General features: G+C 42.9%; 1 protein-coding gene across 1 annotated transcript in view; it reads right to left on the reverse strand.

Moving 5' to 3' along the window:
- Positions 1-290: 290 nt before the first annotated feature.
- LOC139011464 (adhesion G protein-coupled receptor E2-like) overlaps positions 291-23,184 on the reverse strand; it is a 38,461-nt gene continuing 15,567 nt past the window's right edge. The window contains exons 6-18 of the mRNA XM_070416998.1: positions 22,562-22,608; positions 22,362-22,439; positions 21,768-21,945; positions 14,682-14,789; positions 14,262-14,492; positions 13,911-14,086; positions 12,626-12,823; positions 12,122-12,357; positions 7,391-7,457; positions 7,038-7,129; positions 6,042-6,210; positions 5,846-5,956; positions 291-514 (exon numbers count right to left, since the gene is read on the reverse strand). Of these exons, the coding sequence (XP_070273099.1) occupies positions 470-514; positions 5,846-5,956; positions 6,042-6,210; positions 7,038-7,129; positions 7,391-7,457; positions 12,122-12,357; positions 12,626-12,823; positions 13,911-14,086; positions 14,262-14,492; positions 14,682-14,789; positions 21,768-21,945; positions 22,362-22,439; positions 22,562-22,608 (1,736 nt within the window). The 3' untranslated portion in view covers positions 291-469. The remainder of the gene's footprint in view (positions 515-5,845; positions 5,957-6,041; positions 6,211-7,037; positions 7,130-7,390; positions 7,458-12,121; positions 12,358-12,625; positions 12,824-13,910; positions 14,087-14,261; positions 14,493-14,681; positions 14,790-21,767; positions 21,946-22,361; positions 22,440-22,561; positions 22,609-23,184) is intronic.

The raw sequence follows: 23,184 nt of genomic DNA on the forward strand, positions 1-23,184 counted from the left end.
ACACGTGTCCATTGATGGATGAATTTATAAAGAAGATGTGGTGGTACATATATGCAATGGAATACTATTCAGTCATAGAAAAGATTAAATATTGCCATTTGAAACATCAATTCTGAGAGTATTAGGAAATAAGTGAAATAAGTCAGACAGAAAAGGATCAAAATCACATGATTTAACCTGTTTTTCTTTAATCACTCACCTTTATTTCTTTTATTTCTTTTTTATTTTTTTAAAAAATATATATTTTATTGATTTTTTACAGAGAGGAAGGAAGAGAGATAGAGAGCCAGAAACATCTATGAGAGAGAAACATCAATCAGCTGCCTCCTGCACATCTCCCACTGGGGATGTGTCCGCAACCCAGGTACATGCCCTTGACCGGAATCGAACCTGGGACCTTTCAGTCCGCAGGCCGACGCTCTATCCACTGAGCCAAACCGGCTTCGGCCACCTTTAGTTTTTTTTAGAATTAACTTGATTTTCTCCATTCTGCTTTTGTTCCATCATCTTTTACCTGGGGAAGAGATAAAACTGAAATGATGGAAATGGCTTATAAATAAATAAATAAATAAATAAATATTCAAGTCTTTTCTCAGTTTTTCTGGAAATTTAAAGAAACATTCATGTACCTTCAACCAATTATTCTTGTGTCACATTGTTTTATCTCTTTATACACACATACGCACACAAACACACTTTCACTTAATATAAAATTTATAAAATTATTTAATAGATGAAATTCACATAACATAAATTAAATCATTTTAAAGTGTCTGATTCAGTGGCATTTAGTACCTTTGCTATATGCACTTATCCCCTCTATCTATTTCTAAAATATTTTTATCACCTCAAAGAAGACTCCATGTTCATTAGGTAGTAATTTCCCATCATCCTCTCCAAGCTCCTGGCAACATCCAATCTACTGTCTGTCTCCACAGATTTACCCATACTGGATATTTCATATAAATAGAATTGTCCAATATATAACCTATTATATCTGAATTTTTTTTTTTTTTACTTAGCCTAATGTTTTAGAGGGTCATTCATGTTATAGCATTGTTATTGGTTGAATTATATCCCCTAAAAATTCATATGTTGAAATCCTAACCTCCAGGACCTCACAACATGACTCTACTTAACAAAGGGTTTTAAAAGAGGTTTTAAATTAAAATAAGGACACTAGGGTGAGCTCTAACCCAATATGACTTGTGTCCTTACTCAAAGGAGGGAGATTAAGGTAATGCCAGCAAGATTGCAGAATAGGAAGCTCAGACTTCCTTCCCCTCATGGACACATCAATTCATCAACAATACATGAATCCATTTCCTTTGTGAAAAATCCAGAAATCGCTTGAGAGGATCCTGCACCCAATTGAGTATGACACCAGCTGCATTGAAGCCGGTAGGAAAATTCATGGCACCATCTTGCCACAGGCGATGACTGAATTGTACCGCCAACATTCTAACCTTTTGAGGGTCTGCCTGAGAGTGAGTTTCTTCACGCCTGAGAATGAGCACCAATGGGAAAGTGCCACAAGTTGGGATGCACTGAGAACAAAGGGGATGGATTGGACCAGCACACACTCTCTGCCCATTGGCCCTTCCACACTTTAGCACAGAGGAAATGAAGAACAAATGGTGCAGCTACTGTAGAAAACAGTACGAAGTTCCCTCAAAAAATTGAAAATGGGCCCTGGCCAAGTGTGGCTCAGTTAGTTGAAGCATTGTCCCAGACAGTGAAAGGTTGTGGTTTGATTCCTCATTAGGGCACATATGTGGGTTGTGGCTTCTATCCCTAGTCAGGGAGAGTATGGGAGGCAGCGAGTGTTTCATCCTCATAACTCTCTCTGTCTCTCTCTCTCTCTCTTTCCCTCTTTCTCTAAGCATGCTCTTGGGTGAGTAACAGAAAACAACAACAACAACAACAATAACAATGGAACTATCATATGACCCAGAGATTCCACTTCTGGGAACATATATAGGGAAATCCAAAACACTAATTCAAAAGAATGTGTGCAGCCCTATGTTCATTGCAGTATTGTATACAACTAGAGGCCTGGTGCATGAAATTCGTGCAAGAGGGGAGGGTCCTCTCAGCCCAGCCTGTACCCTCTCCAATCTGGGACCCCTTGGGGGATGTGCGACTGCCAGTTTGGCCCTGATCCTTAGGATTGGGCCCAAACTGGCAGTTGGATATCCCTCTCACAATCCAGGACCACTGGCTCCTAACTGTTCACCTGCCTGCCTGCCTGATCACCCCTTACTGGTCCCCCTGCCAGCCTGATCACCCCTAACCGCCTCTGCCTGCTGACCTGATTGCCCCTCATGGCCTCCCCATTGCCAGCCTGGTTGCCCCCAACTGACCCCCTTGTCAACCTTGTCACCCCCAACTGTCCCTCCCCATGCCAGACTGGTTGCCCCTAAATGCCACCCTGGCCAGCATGGTTGCCCCTTCCTGTCCCCCTGCCGGCCTGGTCATGCCCAACAGCCCCTTTCAGCCAGCCTGGTTGCCCCCAAATGCCCCCCTGCCTGTCTGGTTGCCTCCAACTACCCTCCCCCTTGTTCTCTCCCAACTGCCTCCCCCTTGCCGGCCTGTGCCCTGAACTGGCCCCCCATGCTGGCCTGGTCCCCCCTACTGTGCCCCCAGCCAGCCTGGTTCAGTCTTTTGGTTGTCCCTCACTAACCCCCTGTTGGCCTTGTCGCCCCACTCAGCCTGTTTGGTTCTCAGTTCGATTTCGGATGTGATGGCCCCTGGCTGTTTATATATATAGATAGCCAAGATTTGGAAGCAGCCAAAGTGTCCAACAGTAGATGAATAGATAAAAAAGCTGTTGGTACATTTACACAATGGAATACTATGTGGAGATATATATATATATGAAATCTTATCCTTTATGACAGCACGGATGGACCTGGATATTATTATGCAAAGTGAAATAAGAATACAACGACCATGCCAAACCGGTTTGGCTCGGTGGATAGAGCGTCGGCCTGCGGACTGAAAGGTCCCAGGTTTGATTCCGGTCAAGGGCATATACCTTGGTTGCGGGCACATCCCCAGTAGGAGGTGTGCAGGAGGCAGCTGGTCAATGTTTCTCTCTCATCGATGTTTCTAGCTCTCTATCCCTCTCCCTTCCTCTCTGTAAAAAATCAATAAAATATATTTAAAAATAAAGAATACAACGACCATATGATTTCACTTATATGTGGAATCTAATGAACAAACTAATTTAGCAAAATAGAAACAGAAGCATAGATACTTAGAACAGATTGACAGCTGTCAGAATGGAGGGGTTTTGGGGAGCTGGGTGAAAAAAGGTGAAAGATTAAGCAAAAAAAATAGATACATATGACATATAAACATGGACAAAAGTATGGTGATAGCAAGGGAGAAAGGTGGGTGAGGAGAGGTGGAGGTGGGCAAAGGAGGATACATGGATGCAGAGAGACTTTGCTTTGGGCGGTGAGCACAGGATGCATTGTGCAGATGATGTTTTATTGAGCTGCACACTTGAAACCTGTCTTTTTTTAAACCAATATCACCCCAAATTCAACAAGAAGTTTATAAATACTGTACTTCAGGAAATTATTCAGAACTGAACACAAGAGAAAGTACATGTAACAGGTGTAACACAGGAGTGGCATGATTTCATTTGTGTTTTGAAGGAATCTCTCTGACGTCTGTGTACAGAGGAATTGGAAGGAGACAAGAGTAGGAAGGGATAGTTGGTCAGAAGGGAATTGCAGTGGTTCAGATGTGAAGATGGCAGCCTGGTTCAGGAGCGAGTGATGGAGACTGCGTCAATGGGCACATGAGGGATATACTGAGAAGATAAGAACAGTAGGGCTGTATAATGGCTAGGTTGTAGGGGGAAATAAGGTAACTGTGGAGTAACATTTAGGTTTCAAACTTGTGCAAGGGAATGGATGTAGTGCCAGTTAGAGAGGGACAGACACCATGGAAAAGGATGGGATTAGGGTGAAGATGGTGAGTCATAAATTGGAAGGCTGAGTTCAAGGTGCCTTGGTAATATCAAAGATGTCAAGTAACTGGAAATACTCCTCTAGTTCTCAGAGCTAGAGAAACGTATGTGGCCATCATTTGCATCTATATGGTGACTGATCCTAAGGAATGAATTCTATTGCCTAGGAAGAAAGAATTTAATGAGAATTTAAATTGGTTGAAGCTATAAAAGAAACAAAGAGAAAAGCTAGAGATAATGGAGAAAGACATGGAGGAGGGGCATGTGAATAGATTCTAGACAGGATAAGGATGGAGTGTTTCATGAGAAAGAGTGATAAATAGTTAAGAAGTTTCTGGAAAAATTTTAGGGGCATGGAGATCATTGTAAACCTAAGAGATATTTGCTTTGATGGAATGATTTGGGAAAGAAGCCAAAATACATGAATTGAGGGAATGAATTTAAGACAAGGAAAGAGCGACAAAGAAAAGTCAACTCTTCACTGGTAACTAGAAGGAAATGGTAGGCCAAGTGGTACATGTTTGTAACATGGAAAAAAATCAAACATGTTGCTACAACATTGGGAAGAATGCTTTTGAGAAGGTAGGGAAGAATGAAGGGGATAAGGGTGGGAGAAAGACAAAGAGGGAGGAGAGAGAATGTGTGAACAATAGTGTAAGAAGAATTGATAAGGCAAGAATGATGGGATTCAAAGTGAAGGTGAATGTTGTCTTCAAAGAGAAGCGAAATGGTGTGAATGATATGGCAATGTGGAGAAGGTGCATGCTAATGCATGCGTGGCTGAGGGGATGCAGTTCACAGAGTCATTGCAATTACTCAGATTTTCTCTGTGGAATATATGGTATGAATATTTGCTGAGAAAGGGAAAGGGGATAGAAGATTCAACTGTGAAACCAGTGTTTGTGGAAGATGAGTGAACAGGTGAAAGTTATACAGAACTTCCTGGGAGTATACTAGACTTCTTTTTTAAAAATTTATTTTAAAATATGTTTTTATTATTTGAGAGAGTGAAGAAGGTAGAGGATAGAGAACAAGAAACATTTATCCTCTGACTCCTGCATGCTCCTTATTGGGGATCAAACCCACAACTCAGGAGTGTGCCCTGACCAGGAATTGAACCAGGGACCTCTTGGTTGATGGGTCAATACTCAACAACTGAGCCACAGTAGGCGGGCATAGTAGGCTCCTATAATGGGGAAGAAGATGCAAGGCGTTTAATGGAAGGTGGGAGAAGAGGTGAGAAACTGTAAGTAAAAGAACTGTCTATGTCTAAGAATTTTTTTAAAAAGAACTTGGTAAATCTAAACCACCGGTGGTTCTTAGTAATTATTGCCATGAATTATCTGATGCAATGATGGCTTTTCCTTCCTGGTTTTACAGTGGATGGAGGGTGCCGAACATATCAAGCAGCCTCCTTAAGTCTAAAATGCTAGCTAACACTTATTTCCTTTTATTTCTTAAACATGTACATCATTTCCCCCATTTTTGCCTTTTTCTTGCATAGTGCTGAGTGACTACGGGATAGAGATGGATAAAGGGTAAGATAATGTGGGTCTGAGTGCAACAGGCATCTCTGCTTCAGATCATTGACTCTTGCTTATTTAGCTAACCATGCATGGCACAGGGCAGGTGTTCAATAAGAGTGCTAATGTGAAAAGTCAACATGAACACTGTTCCTCAGGAGTAAGAGCAAAATATATATTTTCTAAGTGAGACCATTGCTAATGGTTAAGGAATCAAAGAGTAAATTCAGTGGGAGCCATCCTAGGGCATCACCTGCTATATACCCAGGTTATCCAGTGTGTTGGGCATGAGGTACTCTATCAGTTAGTGAAGCGCTCTGGGAGGAATACATGACCTTACCACACTGTGTTTAGGGGCATCTGACTGGATTGCGCTGGAGAAGGTGTACTGCTCAGACTCTGTTTTGACTTTCCTGACCCCCTTCCAGCATTTCCTGTATTGCCCCCGGACCTGCAGAGACAAAGCATGCTCTGAGTCAGCTCACTGAGAGGAGTGTGAATGGAAAGAGTCCTGGGTGGGAGGTGGACAGTGGTACCTGCTGGCTGAGGAGACAGTACACCAGGAAGATGAAGACGCCCTGCAGGCTGTTGATGATGGTGAACAGATAGGCCATGGCGTGAGTAGCTGGATCCACCTGCAGGATTCCCAGACACCACGTGCAGCCCAAGATGAAGAGTTGAGCTATCGCTTTAAATGTCAGCATCCTTAGTAGGAGGAGAAGAGAGGCCCATATACACACAGAACAACAGAATCAAGGCCATTCTCATCTCCACCCAGTGAATGCTCCTGCCTTCCCCTGTGGGTGATGAGTTCACAGACAGGCTTGTGTTCAGCTTTGACCTTCACTGTCAATGATTCTCCACAATAGAAATGCTATTTGGGTCCAGGATGGCATTTGGATTGAATTGAGTAGGGTTGTGACACTTCATAATATAAGTTCAAAAAAAAATTCTATAATGCTTCATGGTGATGCCTAATTTTATCTAACAAACATCATGTGTGTTCTGTACATCAGGCTGTGTGCTGGGACCTGCTCATTAAAAGTTACAGAGGCAAGATTTCCATTTTCATAAAGGTCACAGGCTATTCCAATGACTAATACAGCGGAATAATGACATCCAAAATGTAGAAAGGATACTGGAGAGGGGTGAGAAGGAGCCTGACTGAGAGTGGGTATGGAAGTGTAGACTGGGTTGTGGGAGGAGTCGCAGATTTTTCTAAGTGAACACAGTTTCTTTGTACTTTTGCTGTAGGACTGCTGACAAAAGGCCAAAGAGTGTTTATCAACCAATGTCAATTCCTCCTGTTGCTGAGGGAGTTACAAGATGGGATTAGAGACAGAACACTGTGGCCAGGAAGTCAGAAGCCCTCCACTGAATCCAAGCTGGCTGCCATTGGAGGTCAGCTGCATCTTTTTACTCTGGGTTCCCTCAGAAGACCCCGAGAAGGGACGCCAGGGCTGCTGAGGCACATGGATTTGCTCTTGGGACCACACATGTCTGTGGGGTTGTCACCCTCTTCTCCATTTTACCTTGTATTCTTGAGGGTGGACACATCACTGTTCAGTGAAGAGAGTTTGCTTTTCAAAATCCAGAGGGTCATCAGAAAGAAAACTAGATTGACCTTCAGGAAAACACACAAGGTTTAGTGAATAACATTTTAGTTTGTTATCTCTAGTCTAGCCCGTCCAACAGAAATTCCACATTTAAGTAGTTTTCATATTTAGTGGCAGTGTTAGAGCTTGTAGTTTTGGGAGGAGTCTTAGAAAACCAAAGCAAACCCAAGACAACCCAGGGACATTCTTGCTCATGTCATCCTCCCGCCTCCTTATAAGTCTAATGACCCTCAGGTGAGTGTTAAGGATGCTCTGATGTCATCACTCACAAAGATAATGGCGCAGACTGGTCCAAGGAAAGCCCATATAAGTTTCTTTTCTGGGTGGAGCCAGCAGCTAAGAAAGAGAGAGAATTAAAAATGCATTTTTCCTTAGAAATGTAGAACAATTATGCAAACTCATGCATTAATTCATTCATCAACAAACATTGAGTGTCTCTTCTGTGATAGGCTCTGTGGTTGCCTCTGAAGATACCATCATGAAGAAAGTACACATGGCCTTCAATCCCACACATCTCACAGACACACAATGAGGCACACTGCAACAACAAAACGCAAATTGGAAGCTAACGCTCTATCCTCTGAGTCAAAGCAGCTAGGGCGGAGTTTTTTAAATTATGGCTTTTTTGAGAGGTAGCTCACATATCATAACATTCACCCAATTAAACTGTACAGTTCAGTGACCTTAAATATTCATAGAGTTGCCCTAGCTTGTTTGGATCAGTGGATAGAGCATCAGCCTGGGGACTGAAAGGTCCTGGGTTTGATTCTGGTCAAGGGCACATGCCTGGGTTGCAGTCTTGATCCCCAGTAGGGGGTGTGCAAAAGGCAAACAATCAATGATTCTCTCTCCTCATTGATGTTTCTATCTCTCTCTACCTCTCCCTTCCTCTCTGAAATCAATAAAAATATATTTCAAAAAAAAATTCATAGTGTTGTGCTATCATCACCACAATCTAACTTTAGAACATTTCCAACTCCTCTAAAAGAAACTCATTCATACTAGCAGTCACTCCTCATTCCTGCTTCCATGCACCCCACAGCCCACCGTAGCATCACAGCATCATTAATCTACTTTCTGTCTCTATGGATTTGCCTATTTTGGACATAAATGGAATCGTACAATATGTGGTATTTTATGACTGTATTCTGTAACCTAGCATGTTTTCAATCAAGGTTCATCCATGTTGCAGCATGTTTTAATGGCTGCATAATCTTTTAAAAAAATTCTTATATTATTTTTGTTGTTATTACTCACCCGTGGATATTTTTCCATTAATTTTTTTAAGGATAGTGGAAGAGAAAAGGGAAAAACCGAGAGAAACTTCGATGTGTGAGAAACACATCGAATGGTTGCCTTCTGCATGTGCGCCAAACCAGTGCCTGGGAGGAGCCCGCAACCAAGGTACCTGCCCTTGACCTGATTCAACCCAGGATACTTTAGTCTGCAAGCCCATGCTCTATTTACTGAGCCAAACCGACTAGGGCTCTGTTTTTATTTTAACCCTTTAATCTAATTGCTGTGAAGTGACATCTCATTTTAATGTTTCGGATTTTTATTTTCCTTATGACTGATAATGTTGAGCAACGTTTCATACATTGACTGGTCATTTACATTATCTTGGGAGGAATGTCTATTCAGATCTGTCCATTTTCATTTATTTATGTTTTACTTATTTTATTTATTTAAATCTTTAAAAAAATTTAAATTGATTTTAGAGAGGAAAGGAGCGGGAGAGAGAGATAGAAACATCCATGATGAGAAAGAATTATCCATCAGCTGCTTCCTGCACGCCGCACACTGAAGATTGATTGAGCCTGCAACCTGGGCACGTGCCCTGACATGGGAATTGAACCCAGTACCTCCTTGTTCTTAGTCAACACTCAACCACTGAGCCACACCCGCTGGGCTATTTAAATCTCTATTGTTGAAAATATTACATAGGTCCTCTTTTTCTTTTGTCTATTTTTAAATTGGATTGTCTTTTGTTGTTGAGTTGTTCCATTTAATTTTAACAACAGTGCAACACAGAAGGTCTCTTATGTTTACAGGTTTGTAACTGAAGTGTAAAGGGCTTAAGTCTGTTGCTTAAGGTTTTACTGATAAACAGTGACAGAATTCACTCTTGATCCACATGAGGGTAAAAAACAGGGGTGGGCAAAAGTAGGCTTACAGTTGTGAGTATGTGAAACAGTTTATTCTTGGTTCAATTATTTATTAATTATTGTATTATTTTCCATACCAACAATTGTAAACCTTCTTTTGCCTTCGCCTGTACAGAGGACATCTCAGGTCAATGGAGAGTGTAGTAGGACATTGAAATATACACTGAGAAAAATGTAAGCAGGAAAGAACTGATGTGTCCAGGAAGGAATCTCTCTAGAGTTGAGCTGATGCAGGCGCACGTAAGTTTGAGCAGCATGTTGTGGGTAAGAGTGCAGCTTCTGCGAGACTGACTTCCTGAATGTAAGTGTGCAGACTTGCTCTCCTTCAAAAAACAACAAATGCTTAAGCAAAACAACTAAGACCAACCATTTCAAAACTCTGACAATTACTCCAATCAAGGTTGGGGAACTTGCAACCAAGGTAGGAGCCCTTGACCAGAATTGAACCTGGGGCACTTCAGTCCTTGGGCTGACGCTCTATCCACTGAGCCAAACCGGCCAGGGCTCAACGCCCTCATTTGTATGTCTTCTTGAGAGAAATGTCTATTCAGGTCCTCTGCCCATTTTTTATTTGGATTGTTGTTGTTGAATTGTATGAGTTCGTTATATATTTTAGATATTAACCCCTTATCAGAAGTGTTGTTTGAAAGTACCTTCTCCCATTCAGTGGGTAGCCTCTGGATATCTATCTGAAATTTTTGAAACATTCATACACAAATATATACGCATGGCTATGTTCATTGCAGCATTATTCATGATGGACAAGACATGGAAACCACCAAAGTGTCCTTTGATAGATGGTTGGATAAAGAAGATGTTCTTATTATATACAATGGAATACTATTCCACTATAAGGAAACATGAAGTTCTGTCTTTGCACAAAATAGATGGATCTTGAGAATATCATGCTAAGCGATACAATTCAGGCAGAAATAAATCAAGAATCCTATGATTTCACTCATATGTAAGATACAAAACTGAAAGTAAGAAATGAACAAACAAGGCAAGCAAACAAACAAAAAAATCACAGACACAGACAACATTATGCTGGTTACCAGAGGGAAAGAGGGGTGGGAGGAGATAGTAGAGGGTAGAGGGGGAAATATAGGTTGATGGAAGGAGATTTGACTTTGGATGGTAAACACACAATGCAATATACAGATTATGTATTATAGAACTGTACACTTAAAACATATATAATGTTGTTAACCAATGTCACCCCAATAAATACAATTAAAAATATTTTAACTTGTACTTATATATTTATAGCAGCATTTTTCATCGTAGTAAAAAAATAGAAACAAAGTATTTATCATCTGTTGGATGGATAAAAAATGTGACATATCTGTATAATGGAATATTATTTACAAAACAACAATACCAGCAACAACAACAATTCTAGGTGAGGTCTGGAAGCTGCAGAAATGGCCACAATCACAGATGGGACTCCATAGCCTACAGGTCATGATACTTGCTACAACATGATGAACCTTGAACACATTAAGCCTAGTATAAACAGCTGAAAATAAAAGAGTGCAAGCTCTGGAGAATGACTCCCTTGATTTGAATCCCAGCTCTGCTACTTACTAGCTGTGCCCCTTTGGGCATTTTTTTAAATTCTTTGTGCCTCGATTGACTTATGTGTAAAATGGGTCAAATCACAGTGTCTAGTTCACAGTATTGGTGTGAAGATGAATTGCATTAACTAAGATAAAAATGGTTAGAAAAATGCCTGGCACAGCCTGGCTGGTATGGCTCAGTGGATTGAACATCATCCTATGCACTGAGAGGTTGCTGGTTTGATTCCTAGTCAGGACATATGCCTGGGTTGTGGACTCCATTCCCAGTATGGGGCACACAGGAGGAAGCCCATCCATGTTTCTATCTCTCTCTTTCCCTTCCTCTGTCTCTAAAAATCAATAGAAACATATTTTTTTAAAAAGAGATACAAAAGTGCCTGGCTCAGTCCAGCCAGCATGGCTCAGTGGTTGAGCATCAACCTATAAACCAGAAGGTCATGGTTTGATTACCAGTCAGAAGGTCACAGTTCGATTCTCGGTTTGTGGGCTCAATTCCCAGTGTGGGGTGTGCAGGAGGCAGGCAATCAATGATTGATGTTTCTCTGTCATCATTGATGTTTCTCTCTCTCCCTCTCCCTTTCTCTCTGAAATAAATATTTTAAAAAGTGTCTGGCAGAGAGTAAGCACCATGTAGATCTCAACTATGTTACAATCTATAGTTCAGATTATTTAAATCAGTTCTGTTTTTCCAAACATAAATTAGGGACAACCTGTACTATATGAGGTAGATTAAATTGTTTATAATGTTGTCCTAAGCACCTTTTTCATGACACCTTTGTTATTTCAAGGAGAGTTTTAGAGACATTCTTCTTCATTATTATAAACTAGAGGCCCAGTGCATGACATTTGTGCACTGGAGGAGGGGGGTCACTCACAGTCCGGGAGCACTCAGGGGACGACTGACTGCTGGTTTAGGCCCACTCCCCTAAGCCGTCAGTCGGACATCTCCTGAGGGGTCCTTTGTGCTGCCATGAAGGCAGGAGAGGTCAGTGGGAGTGCATTGACCACCAGGGTGCAGCTCCTGTATTGAGCATCTGCCTCCTGGTGGTCAGTGTGCATCATAGCTACTGGTAGCCCCACTGTTTGGTTGATTTACATATTAGCCTTTTATTATATAGGCATCAGAAAGATGCCCTAAGATTCATCACTTATTGTCTCTATTCATATGATCTGTCATAATCAGAATGCTATGTTGGTTCCACAAAGCCACGCTCATGGGGAAGAAGAAAAAAAACACACGGGAATTTGCCCTTACCGAGTATTTGTTCCATAAAGGTGAGGCCTGGATGCTGCAGAAATGGCCACAATCACAGCTGGGACTCCATAGCCCACAAGAAGCATGAACTTCTTCATGAACCTGCTCACACTAGAGTAGTTGACCACGGTCAGGTTGCGTGTGGTGAGAAAGAGGTGCAGGCCCTCCAGCAGCATCCAGGTGAAGGAGGCCAGGTAGAGATAGTGTAAGGCACCCGCGATGATGGCGCACAGCACCTGGGGAGGAGTGAGTCACCAGGTGGGATTGTCAGGGTGGAGCATGGCCCCAGGACCTCTCCTATACCTTGGCATTTGGGAGAACTCTGCTGTATATGAAGGAATTGTCAAAAGAAGGTGTGATTTCTAGTTGGGTCAGTCAATGGGAAATTGGCTACTTACCCCTCTAACCTTCCCCAAACCCAAAGTCATTTTATTAAGGTGTCCAATGCAAGTGTACTCCTCATTCCATGGTCAGGGCATGCTTCCTTTGGGACAGTGTCAGTACCTTAGGCTCAGTTCTGTCGATGGCCGTGAGGAAGAGCAGGTGGGCCAGGAAGAGGCAGACCGAGAGATGCAGGTGGAGTGAGGTGCTGGTGTTCTGGATGGCTTTGCACAGCAGGAAGGTGAGGGCCGCCAGGAGGAGGCACAGCAGAGAGAGGCTCAGCCCCACGTAGGTGATCACAGCCAGGGCAGGATCATCATCCTGGGACCCAGCAAAGAGGAGAGAGCAGTCACACTCTCCTAATCTGGGTTAATCACTCTTCTACCATTTCAGTTTGGGCAGAGTTCAACAAAATTTGGAGTGGAGGAGCCAGGTAAATTTGTGATGTTTATGGACACTGTTAGAATTCTAGGGGGTTCTGGACTGATTCATTCAGATCCTGTAAACATTGAGGGATAAGAGAGTCCTCATTCAGGACCAAGCCCTGGAAATCATAGGGTTGATTTTCCTTCATGACTAAGCTTGTAGGTTATCATGTGACAGTCACAGAGACACACGGTTCCCTGTTGAGCACCATCCTCCATCCTCATGATGTGATACTGTGTGACAGAGTCTGTATCCGGAGACTCGATGTCCAGGGATCAACTCCCCACATTGGACTTACTCACCTCATCCCTGCAACACCTGTTTCTTACTGATTTAGATCCTTGGTTAAAGAAAGAGTAGTACTGATGATGGTGGTAGCTTAAAATGAATATTTCCAGCCTAATTTTTATTATTTATTTTAAAATATGTATTTGTATTGATTTTAAGGAAGGGAGAGGGAGAGAGAGAGAGATAGAAACATCAATGATGAGGGAGAATCATTGATCGCTGCCTCCTGCACAACCCCTACCAGGGATTGCTCCTGTAATACGGGCTTGTGCCCTTGATCAGAATCAAACCCCGGACCTTTCAGTCTGCATGCTGATGCTCCATCCTCTGAGCCAAACTGGCTAGAGCTCTTCTTTTTTAAAGATTAAATTTTTTCCTGCCTGTTTTTTCAAATCATCTTAAGTCCATACAGAGAACTTAAAAAATTAATTTTAGTGTAAATATGTGTGAGAGAAAATGAGGGATGGGGAGAGAGAAAAACAGAAATGTGAATATGATAAAGGAAATGGAGGACAGCAATCCTCAGATGAGATGCTTGTGTATGACCCTGATGGGACAACCCAGGTGCACCATGTTTATTTATTGACTCACATAAATTTCAGAATAATAAATTATGTTATTTTAGGTGCAACATGCATGGGAGTTTATTACATAGCAATAGACACCGAACAAAGTCCCTTCTCAAGGCTCTCACCTGCACATCATAGTGGGCCATGAGCACGGCAAAGCTGCTGAGGTGGCTGCATTGGCAGGTGGTGCTGGTGTCTCCGGTGCCCACCATCCAGCAGCCTTTGGTGGACCAATGACCACTTCCATTCTGGCCAGGCTCCCAGAAGACACAGAACACCTTCTGCCTTGGCCTCGGGGTCACTGTCTGTAGGAACAGGGCAAGGTGTAAGTTGGTGGTTCTGGTGCTCAGAAATGCTGACCCAAATTCTGCTTGTGATGGGCTTTCCTGGGGAGATGATGCACCCATGGGAGAGCCCCTGAACGCCAAGACTGTGTCCAGGACTCAGGCCTCCTCCACACCCACAGCCCGTTTCACCAGCACTCACATGCTTGAAGACAAAGGTGACTGGGGAGCTGAGGTTCTGAGTGTCCGTATTGCTCACAAAGGCGGATATGACATCTGAGAGCAGGATAGGGGAGACTTCCTGCAGCAGGCCCTTGTGTGTCTCATTCAGAACTGACTTCTTCTCAGTTTCCAGGAACAGGGGGGCCTCAACCAGCAACTTGCCCATCCCTGGAGAGGAGACAAGGCCCACCACAGCAGGGCCTACAGGACAAGGACAAGGTTGAAATCTTAGGCTGTCCCAAAGGCCCCCTTCCTTCTGTGATGCATTTTCTCCTTTGAACCACCACAGCCCATACTTCCCTTTAATATTTATCTCTCTGTTTGTTACATCCTTGGGTGTCTTGTTCCACTCTAAAGCCTCATTGACCTTCTCTCCGTATCAGTCGTTACCTGAGCCACCTGAGTCCTGCACCACATCCCAGTTCACCAGCATCTTTGCCTGATTAATGCTCAGGGTGACATTCTTGTCTCCTTTCTTCTTCACCTCCAGGGACAGTTCTATGAGTTGTGGGAGTTATATAAGGGAGTGAGATTAGTAACTGTGCCAGCACTTATAGCTATAATTCCATTTTAATGTATAGATATTTTTTATATATATTACTAGAAGCCCGGTGCACAAAAATTTGTGCACTGGCAGGGCGGGGGTCCCTCAGCCCAACCTGTGCCCTGTCACAGTCTGGGACCCCTCAGGAAATAACCACCTGCTGGGTTAGGCCCGCTCCCCTGGTGGCAGATTGCACGCCCAATACCCTGGTGTCTGCCCTGTCTCCCCTGGTTGAAGATGGGAGGCCCAGATCTTGTGCTGGGTCGCCCACCCCCCACCCCGGCCTGCAAAGGGCAGGCCCGGATCCTGCGCTGGGGCGGGCGGTTGCTTGGGATCGCACTGCCCCATGCCCTGGGCCACACACGGCAGGCCTGTATCCCGCTCTGGGGCAGGCTGGAGGTTAATTTGCATATTACCCTGATTAGCCAATGGGAGGCATAGTGAAGGTATGGTCAATTACCATGTTTGTCTATTATTAGATAGGATGTTACACTATATACCAAATGTTATTTGTAATATTATTATAGGTATACCAAATAATGCCATATATATGTTATAATAAGACACATATTTTGTATACATAAGAATTATATATATATATAAACCAATCTGAATTTTCAAAGGATTATCAGAGTAACGACAAATTATATAACCTGAATGAAATAAACAAATTCCCACAGACCCATAAACTATAAAAGTAACTGAAGATCTAGAGTGTGAACAGACTGGTCACAAGTAAGGAGATCGAATCTCTAATCAAAACTTTCTAAATGAAACGTTCGGACTGAATTCTACTAACCACTTAAGGAAGAGTTAACACAAATTCTTGTACACTCCGAAAAGATAGAATGAAAAGGATAATTGAATAATTTTATGAGGCCACAATTACTCTAAAAACCAAACTAGAAAAAGACGTCAAAAGGAAAAAAAAAGTATAGACCATTAACTCTTATGAACATATAAGGAAAAATCTTCAACAAAATAACAGGAATAAAGTTATCCAAGAAGGTTCAAGACTTATCCACTGAAAACTATAAAATATTGCTAAATAAAAAACCCTAAATAAATGGAAAGGTATCCTGTGATAATGAATTGGAAGGTTTACTATTCTAAACATGGCAATATTCCCAAAAGTGATCTAAAGACTCAATGCAATACTAACAATATTCCAAAAGCATATATATTTTTTAAAAAATGGAAAAGCTCATCCCAAAATTCATATGGTATTGCAAGAGGCCCCAATACCCAAACAAAATGAAAAACAAAGTTGGAGAACTCACACTTTCTGATTTCAAAATTTATTACTGGTATACAGTAACCAGAGCAGTATGGTACTGCCGTATGTGTAGACAAGTATACCCTCAAAATAAAACTGAGATTCCAGAAATGAACCCATTTATTTATGGTTAACCGATTTTCAACAGAATCCTTCAATGAGGGAAAGAATAGTCTCTCCCATAAATGGTGCTGGGACATCTGGCTCTGCACAAGTGAAAAAAGGAAGATGGACTCACACCTCACACAATACACAAAAATCGGGTCAAAATGGGTCAAAGACCTACATTTAAGAGCTAAAAATAGAGCAGTCAGGCACAGCCCCTGTAGTTCAGTGATTGAGCATCGGCCCAGGAACCAAGAGGCACCCTCCTCCCCCTCCTGTTCGATTCCGGGACAGGGCACATGCCTGGGTTGCAGGTTCTATCTCCTGTGGCATGTGTGCAGGAGGTAGCCAATCAATTATGTTTCTCTCTCATTGATGTTTCTATCTCTCTATCTCTCTCCTTTCCTCTCGCTCTAAAAAAATCAATAAAAATATTAAAACCAAAATAAAAATAGAAATTAATAGAACACACAGGAGTAAACCTCCATGACCTGGGATTTGGCAATCAATACTTAGATATGACACAAAATGTACAACAATTGAAAATAATAAATAAAATGGGCTTTATCAAAATTTCACGCATCTATTTATTAAAGTAAAAAGACTATGAAGAAAGTGAAAAGAATCTATAGGATGGAAAAACATATTAGCAAATCACATATCTCATAAGGGTCTACTAGCAAATATATATAGAACACTTAAAACAAAACAACGAAAAGCCAAACAGCCCAATTAAAAAATAGGCAAAGGACTTGAATAAACATTTACCCCAAAAAGATACACAAATGTTCAACAATCCCTTGAAAAGATATTAAATATCACTAGTTATTAGGAAAATGCAAGCAAAACCCTAATGCAAGCATGTCAAACTCAAAGGCTAACACGGGCCAAATAAACAAGGTTTAAGTTTATATGGGCTGAAAAAAACACACCAAAAGCTTCAATTTTCAATGTATAATAGCACTATTACATATCAAGCAGATTATTTTTACTCCAGAGAAAAAATATTCCAATTCCCACTTTTCTTGGAAATTTTGATGTTTGTCACCAATTTTTCATTTATTTTCACTATCACTTCATTTTGATAGGGACATGCTGAATACAAAGGGCTGTAATAAATGAGTAATCATTAACATAAAATAATAGAACAATTTAATAAAAATTAATATTTTTCCTTGAACATAACTTACCAGACATTGAATAACTGCACAAATTAATAGGCGTAAAGCAAATAAACCTATTTTTCTTGTTCTCTGAAAATGAAATATTTCCTGTTGCACACACCAAACAAGTGAGTCCAAGACTAATGACTTGGCAATCGGCTGCTAAAATATTTGGTGCTGGTATTAGCGGAGAGAAATGGTGCACCTGCATGCAAGGTGCGTAAGGGAAATGAATGCAACATGATTATAGTAATCAGTCTTTAGCGAACGTTGTAGTCTTATGTACAACTATATTGGCTGGGCTGCAAAAATATTCATTGTGGGCCACTGGTGGCCTGTGGGCCGCGAGTTTGACATGCTTGCCCTATGAGATGTCACCTGACACACTAGGAAGGCTTTACTAAAACCAAAAAAAAATGGAAGTAAGATGTTATGCTGGGCATGTAAAGAATAAAATCATCGCACATTGCTGGGAGTGAGGGACACAGCCATTTTGGAAAACAGTTTGGTGGCTCCTAAATGTTGAACATATAATTAGCATATCACTCAGCAATTCCACTCCTACATATGGACCCAAAGAACTGAAACAGTTATTCAAACTTGTAACTTACACACCAATATCATAGTAACTCTATTCACAATAGTCAAAGGGTGGCAACAATTCAATGTCCATAAGTGGATGAATGGATAAACCAAAGGTGGTGTACACATGCAATGGAATAGAATTCTACCATATGATATATGCTACCACGTGGATGACCTTGAAAACTATGCTAGGTGAAAGAAGCTAGACTATAAGGTCATGTATTGTGTGATTCTATTTATATAAAATGTACAGAATCAGCTAAATTATAGAGACAAATAACAGATAAATGCTTGCTGAGGGCTGGGGGAGGGAAAAATGAGAAGTAACTGCTTAGTGGGTACAGTGTTCACTTTTGGGGTGATAAAAACACTTTAGAAATAGAGGTGATGGCCTGGCTGGTGTGGCTCAGTGGTTGAGCATCAACCCATGAACCAGGAGGTCACAGATGGATTCCAGATCAGGGCACATGCCTAGCTTTCTGGCTCGATCCCCAGTATGGGGTGTAAAGGAGGCAGTCACTATTAAAATACATATATATTTTCAAAATATATTTTTATTGATTTCAGAGAGGAAAGGAGAGGGAGAGAGAGTCAGAATCATCAACCATGAGAGAGAATCATTGATCGGCTGCCTCCTGCATGACCCTCACTGGGGATCAAGTCCACAAACCAGGCATGTGCCCTTGACTGGAATCAAACCTGGAACCCTTCAGTCCACACGCCAACACTCTATCCACTGAGCGTAACCAGCTAGGGCTAAAATATATTTTTTAAAATATATTCTTTTTATTATTGAGAGTATTACAGATATCTCCCATTTTCCCCTCCTTTACCCCCCTCCTCCCAGCTCTTACCCTCATGGGCTATGCATATAAGTATATAGGTTCTTTGGTTTATCTCATCATTGATGTTTCTATCTCTCTCTCCTTCTCCCTCTACCTCTCTCTGAAATCAACAAAAACATATTAAGAAGAAAAGAAATAGAGGTGATGGCTGTATAACTCTGAATGTATTAAATGCAACTGAATTGTACACTTTGATTAAAATGGTGGATTTTATGTTATGTGAAATTCACCTCAAAAAACAAATCACTTAAATATCAGATAATATGAAAATGCATTCCTCCAAATTTAATAATTTGTTTTCTTTTGAGGCCATTTCTATTTTATCTTAATTTATTTATTACTAGAGGCCTGGTGCATGAAATTCATGCACTGGGGTCGTGGGGGATCCCTCAGCCCAGCCTGCACCCTCTCCAATCTGGGGGATGTCCGACTGCCTGTGGTATCAGGCCGAAACCGGCAGTCAGACATCCCTCTCACAATCTGGGACTTCTGGCTCCTAACTACTCACCTGCCTACCTGCCTGATCACCCGGTAACTGCTTTTCTGCCAGCCTGATTGACCTCTAACTGATATCCTGCTGGCCTGATGGCCCCCAACTGCCCTCCCCTGCCAGTCCGATGGCCCCCAACTGCCGTCCTCTGTCAGCCTGATGGCTCCCAACTGCCCTCCTCTGCCAGTCTGATGGCTCCCAACTGCCCTCCCCTGCCAGCCCGATGGCCCCCAACTGCCCTCCTCTGTCAGCCCGATGGCTCCCAACTGCCCTCCCCTGCTGGCACAGTCACCACTAACTGCCCTCTGCTGCAGGCCTGGTCCTCCCCAACTGCCCTCCCTCCTCTGCAGCCTTGGTTGCCCCCAACTGCCTTCCCCTGCTGGCCTGGTTGTCCCCAACTGCCCTTCCCTGCTGGCCATCTTATGGTGGCCATCTTGTGATGATGTGGGGGTGGCCATCTTGTGCAAGGGTGTGATGGTTAATTTGCATATTACCTCTTTATTATATAGGATAATTATTTCATCTGTTGATAATTTATATTACAATGAAAATGTGTAGTATTGATAATTTTTTTCATTTTCTTTTGATCTTTTATCTTAATACTAATAGACCGGTGCATGAAATTCATGCACATTAAAAGGGAATTAATTGCCCTAACCAGTTTGGCTCAGTGGATAGAGCATCGGCCTGTGGACTCAAGGGTCCCAGGTTCGATTCTGGTCAAGGGCATGTACCTTGGTTGCAGGCACATCCCCAGTGGTGAGTGTGCAGGAGGCAGCTGATCGATGTTTCCCTCTCATCGATGTTTCTAACTCTCTATCCCTCTCCCTTCCTCTCTGTAAAAAATCAATAAAATATATATTTTTTTAAAAAGGGAATTAATTAGCAGAGATATTTTAATATTGCTATTTGCCCTTTCTCTATAATAGAAGTATGAGAGATGAAAGGAAATTAATAAAATGTATATGAAAATCATATATAAATTTATTAGTAAATAAACAGTAACAAAATGATATAACAACAGGCATGATATAAAAACGACAAAAACAAGATATGAAAACAACAAAAACATGATATAAAAACAACAGTGATGCAAACAATGACTGATAAAGTGATTAAACTTATTCTAATATCTCCCTGTACACCACATTAAGAGTGAAAACACTTTCAGAGTGCTTGATTAATTTCCCTTGTGATGAAGTACTTAGAACTTTAACTAAAACATCACATGCTCTTCAAACTCGAGAGAAAGCAACATATAACTGACTATGTGCAAAAATGGGTTCAGGTAGGAACATGCCTACCCTGTCTAGAGTTTGTCTTTGTGATTTATTAATAGTCATCACAAATGCTAGCATCACAGGAAACCATTGTCGAATCAATTTAAATGGGAGGCCAGTGTCAGATGGGGACAAATTAATTCTTGGAATCAGAACAACCTCTCTCTCTGCAGATCCTGTTAATACTTCAGCTTTGATGATGTTAGGTCGTAATCTTTTGATAATAAATCTGGTACCATTACAAAGACCCCATTTACTATTGAGATTTCTCAATAGCATGATGATTACACCCACTTTCAATTTTAATTTATGACACGGCATTCCCAAAGGAGTAATACTATTCAGAAATTCGATGGGGAAATTTTCCTTTGTTTCTTTGTTATGGGGTGGGGCCACAACATTAGTAACAAAGAAACAGAATTAAAACTTTATTGTGGGGAGCCGCTACAGTGTTTTGGACAGGTTCAAGCCTTGGACTGATGAGAGGGCACAGCCCTCTCATTGCCACGTGCAAGTCCCAGCTTGGAGGGCAGGGCCCTCCCAGCACAATTATAGCCAACAGCTATAGTTATAAGCTTGAACCTATAGTCCGAACACATGGCCCCAAGTGCCTGAGTGATGTGGGCTTGATAGAGTTCAGGTGCATGTAGTTGAGTAGGATTGAAACCCAGGAGAATGTTTGTAAACATCTTGGTCCCGACCTTACTTTGCCTCATAGCATCTGCTATAAAATAAAGGCATGGCTATGGGCGTGGTCGCTGTCTCTCAGAGAAGCAGCGTCCGACCCAGACCCAGCTTTCATTCTCTTGTCTGTCTTTTCTAAGCCTTTCAGCTGCCCCACTCAGGTTCACCCCATGCTGGCACCCGCACACTTTAGAAAGATCTGCCTCCACGCTCCCAGGGCAGGTTCCTGCCTCAAACTCCGCCCTTATAGGAAACAGCTCCGGGAAACAGCTTGGGGAAGGGCGCAGCCCTTGCCAAGACAACCCCTGTAGGACTGACTTCCTTCTGGTCAGTCACGGCTGTTCATCTGTATGTGATGAACACCACCCATGGTTTTTATATAAGTAGATGTTTACGAGAGTAACAAGGAGGTACAAGTGTGATCACGCAGCTCTAGTGCAATGGGAAGAGGAATGAGGTGAGGAGCAGACAGAGCAGAGCCTGAGGGCAGGCAGGGTTACTTGCCTGTTCCTGCAGCTGTCCTGAAGGTCAGTGTCTCATTGGGCAGGGCCTTGCTCAGTTCTCTTAGGACTTGCTCCTGGCCAGTGAGCAGGTTAGTGGCCACACTGTACTTCTCTGAACGAGGTAGGGTAATCAGGTCCCCCGGGGTCTCCAGCAGATTATCCACCTCCTCTATGATGTCCTGGGGGGATGGAGACACAGAACCAGTGGATCTTGTGCCAGAGAAGCTTCAGGAGGACCCTGCCCACTCAGCTTCTGAGAACAGACCCTAGTGCCTGTCTATCTGGGGACAAAGCTGGTACCAGATGGGATTCCCTGGGTCTTTGCTAGTGCAATCTGCCACTCAGAGGTCAACCCCTGGTCATGACTACCAAGGACAATGCAAGCTCAGTGACCAGAACAAGAGGAAAGGTGTTAGTAGGTGTACGTGAGTCTAACAGTGAGTACAAATACTTGCTCTGCTCTTCCCACCCACCCTGGGACAGTGGGGCCTCAGAGCAGGGTGCCATTGTGTTGGGGTCGGTCTCCTTCCAGACCAAGGCTTCCTTGGGTCTCTATGGGATGCCTCCACCTGCCTCCCCTGGGTCCTGTCCTTACCTGGATGGTGTCCTGGACTGAAGCAGACTTAAAGTCTCGGTGTAGGTCCTGGACTTTTTCAAAGAAGCGAGAGAGACTCTGGGGGAAAGGAGATGAGGCCTTAGAGGGCTTCATGCATGGGTCGGGGAGCGTGAGGAAATGGGTGGACGGTGGGCTGAGTGGAGGGACCCTGCCTTCTGGTCCCAGCTGGAGTCACTCACCTGGCTCTTGATTTCAGGGGGTGAGGTCCAGGTGGGGAAGGAGATATCTGCAGGGGACAGAACAGCAGGTCATTAGGTGTGTGAGTGTGTGTGTGTGTGTGTGTGTGTGTGTGTGAGTGTGTGTGTTGAAGGCAGAATCTAGGGTCAGGCCCTACTTTCACACTGAGTAGTCCTTTGTTTATTAAGGAATCAGGGCCCCTCTCCTCTCCATGCCTCACCCCCTTCCTGTGTCCAGTCCTCCCCCGCCCCCACGCCTTGGCTGGAGGTGATGACACCTGCTGACGGCACATCCCTGAGTGGCAGACCCAGGGGTTATGGGAAGTGTGCAGAGGCCTGACCCACAGCAGGTCAGCCCCGCACAGAGGTACAGGTTGTGAGATATTAGATACCTTTGTCCCAGTTTGTAATTAGCTGCTGCCTGGGGGCCCCCAGGAGCCTTTCCCTTGGTACCCCAGCTCGTTCTGCAGGACCCCCAGATCTTCTTCCATTTAGTCTCAAAGAATGGATGCCTGGCCCAGCAGGGCACCCCCAGCATTCATTGCACTGGGTTCGTGTGGCTCCCCATGAATATGTGATCAGGTGACTTCAGCTGTGTGTCTTTGGGAATATGGGATCTTAGCTCC

This window comes from Myotis yumanensis, unplaced genomic scaffold (genome assembly GCF_028538775.1).
Source record: "Myotis yumanensis isolate MYYU_CA2020_CCGP unplaced genomic scaffold, mMyoYum1.0.hap1 SCAF_5, whole genome shotgun sequence".
Taxonomy (NCBI): Eukaryota; Metazoa; Chordata; class Mammalia; order Chiroptera; family Vespertilionidae; genus Myotis; species Myotis yumanensis.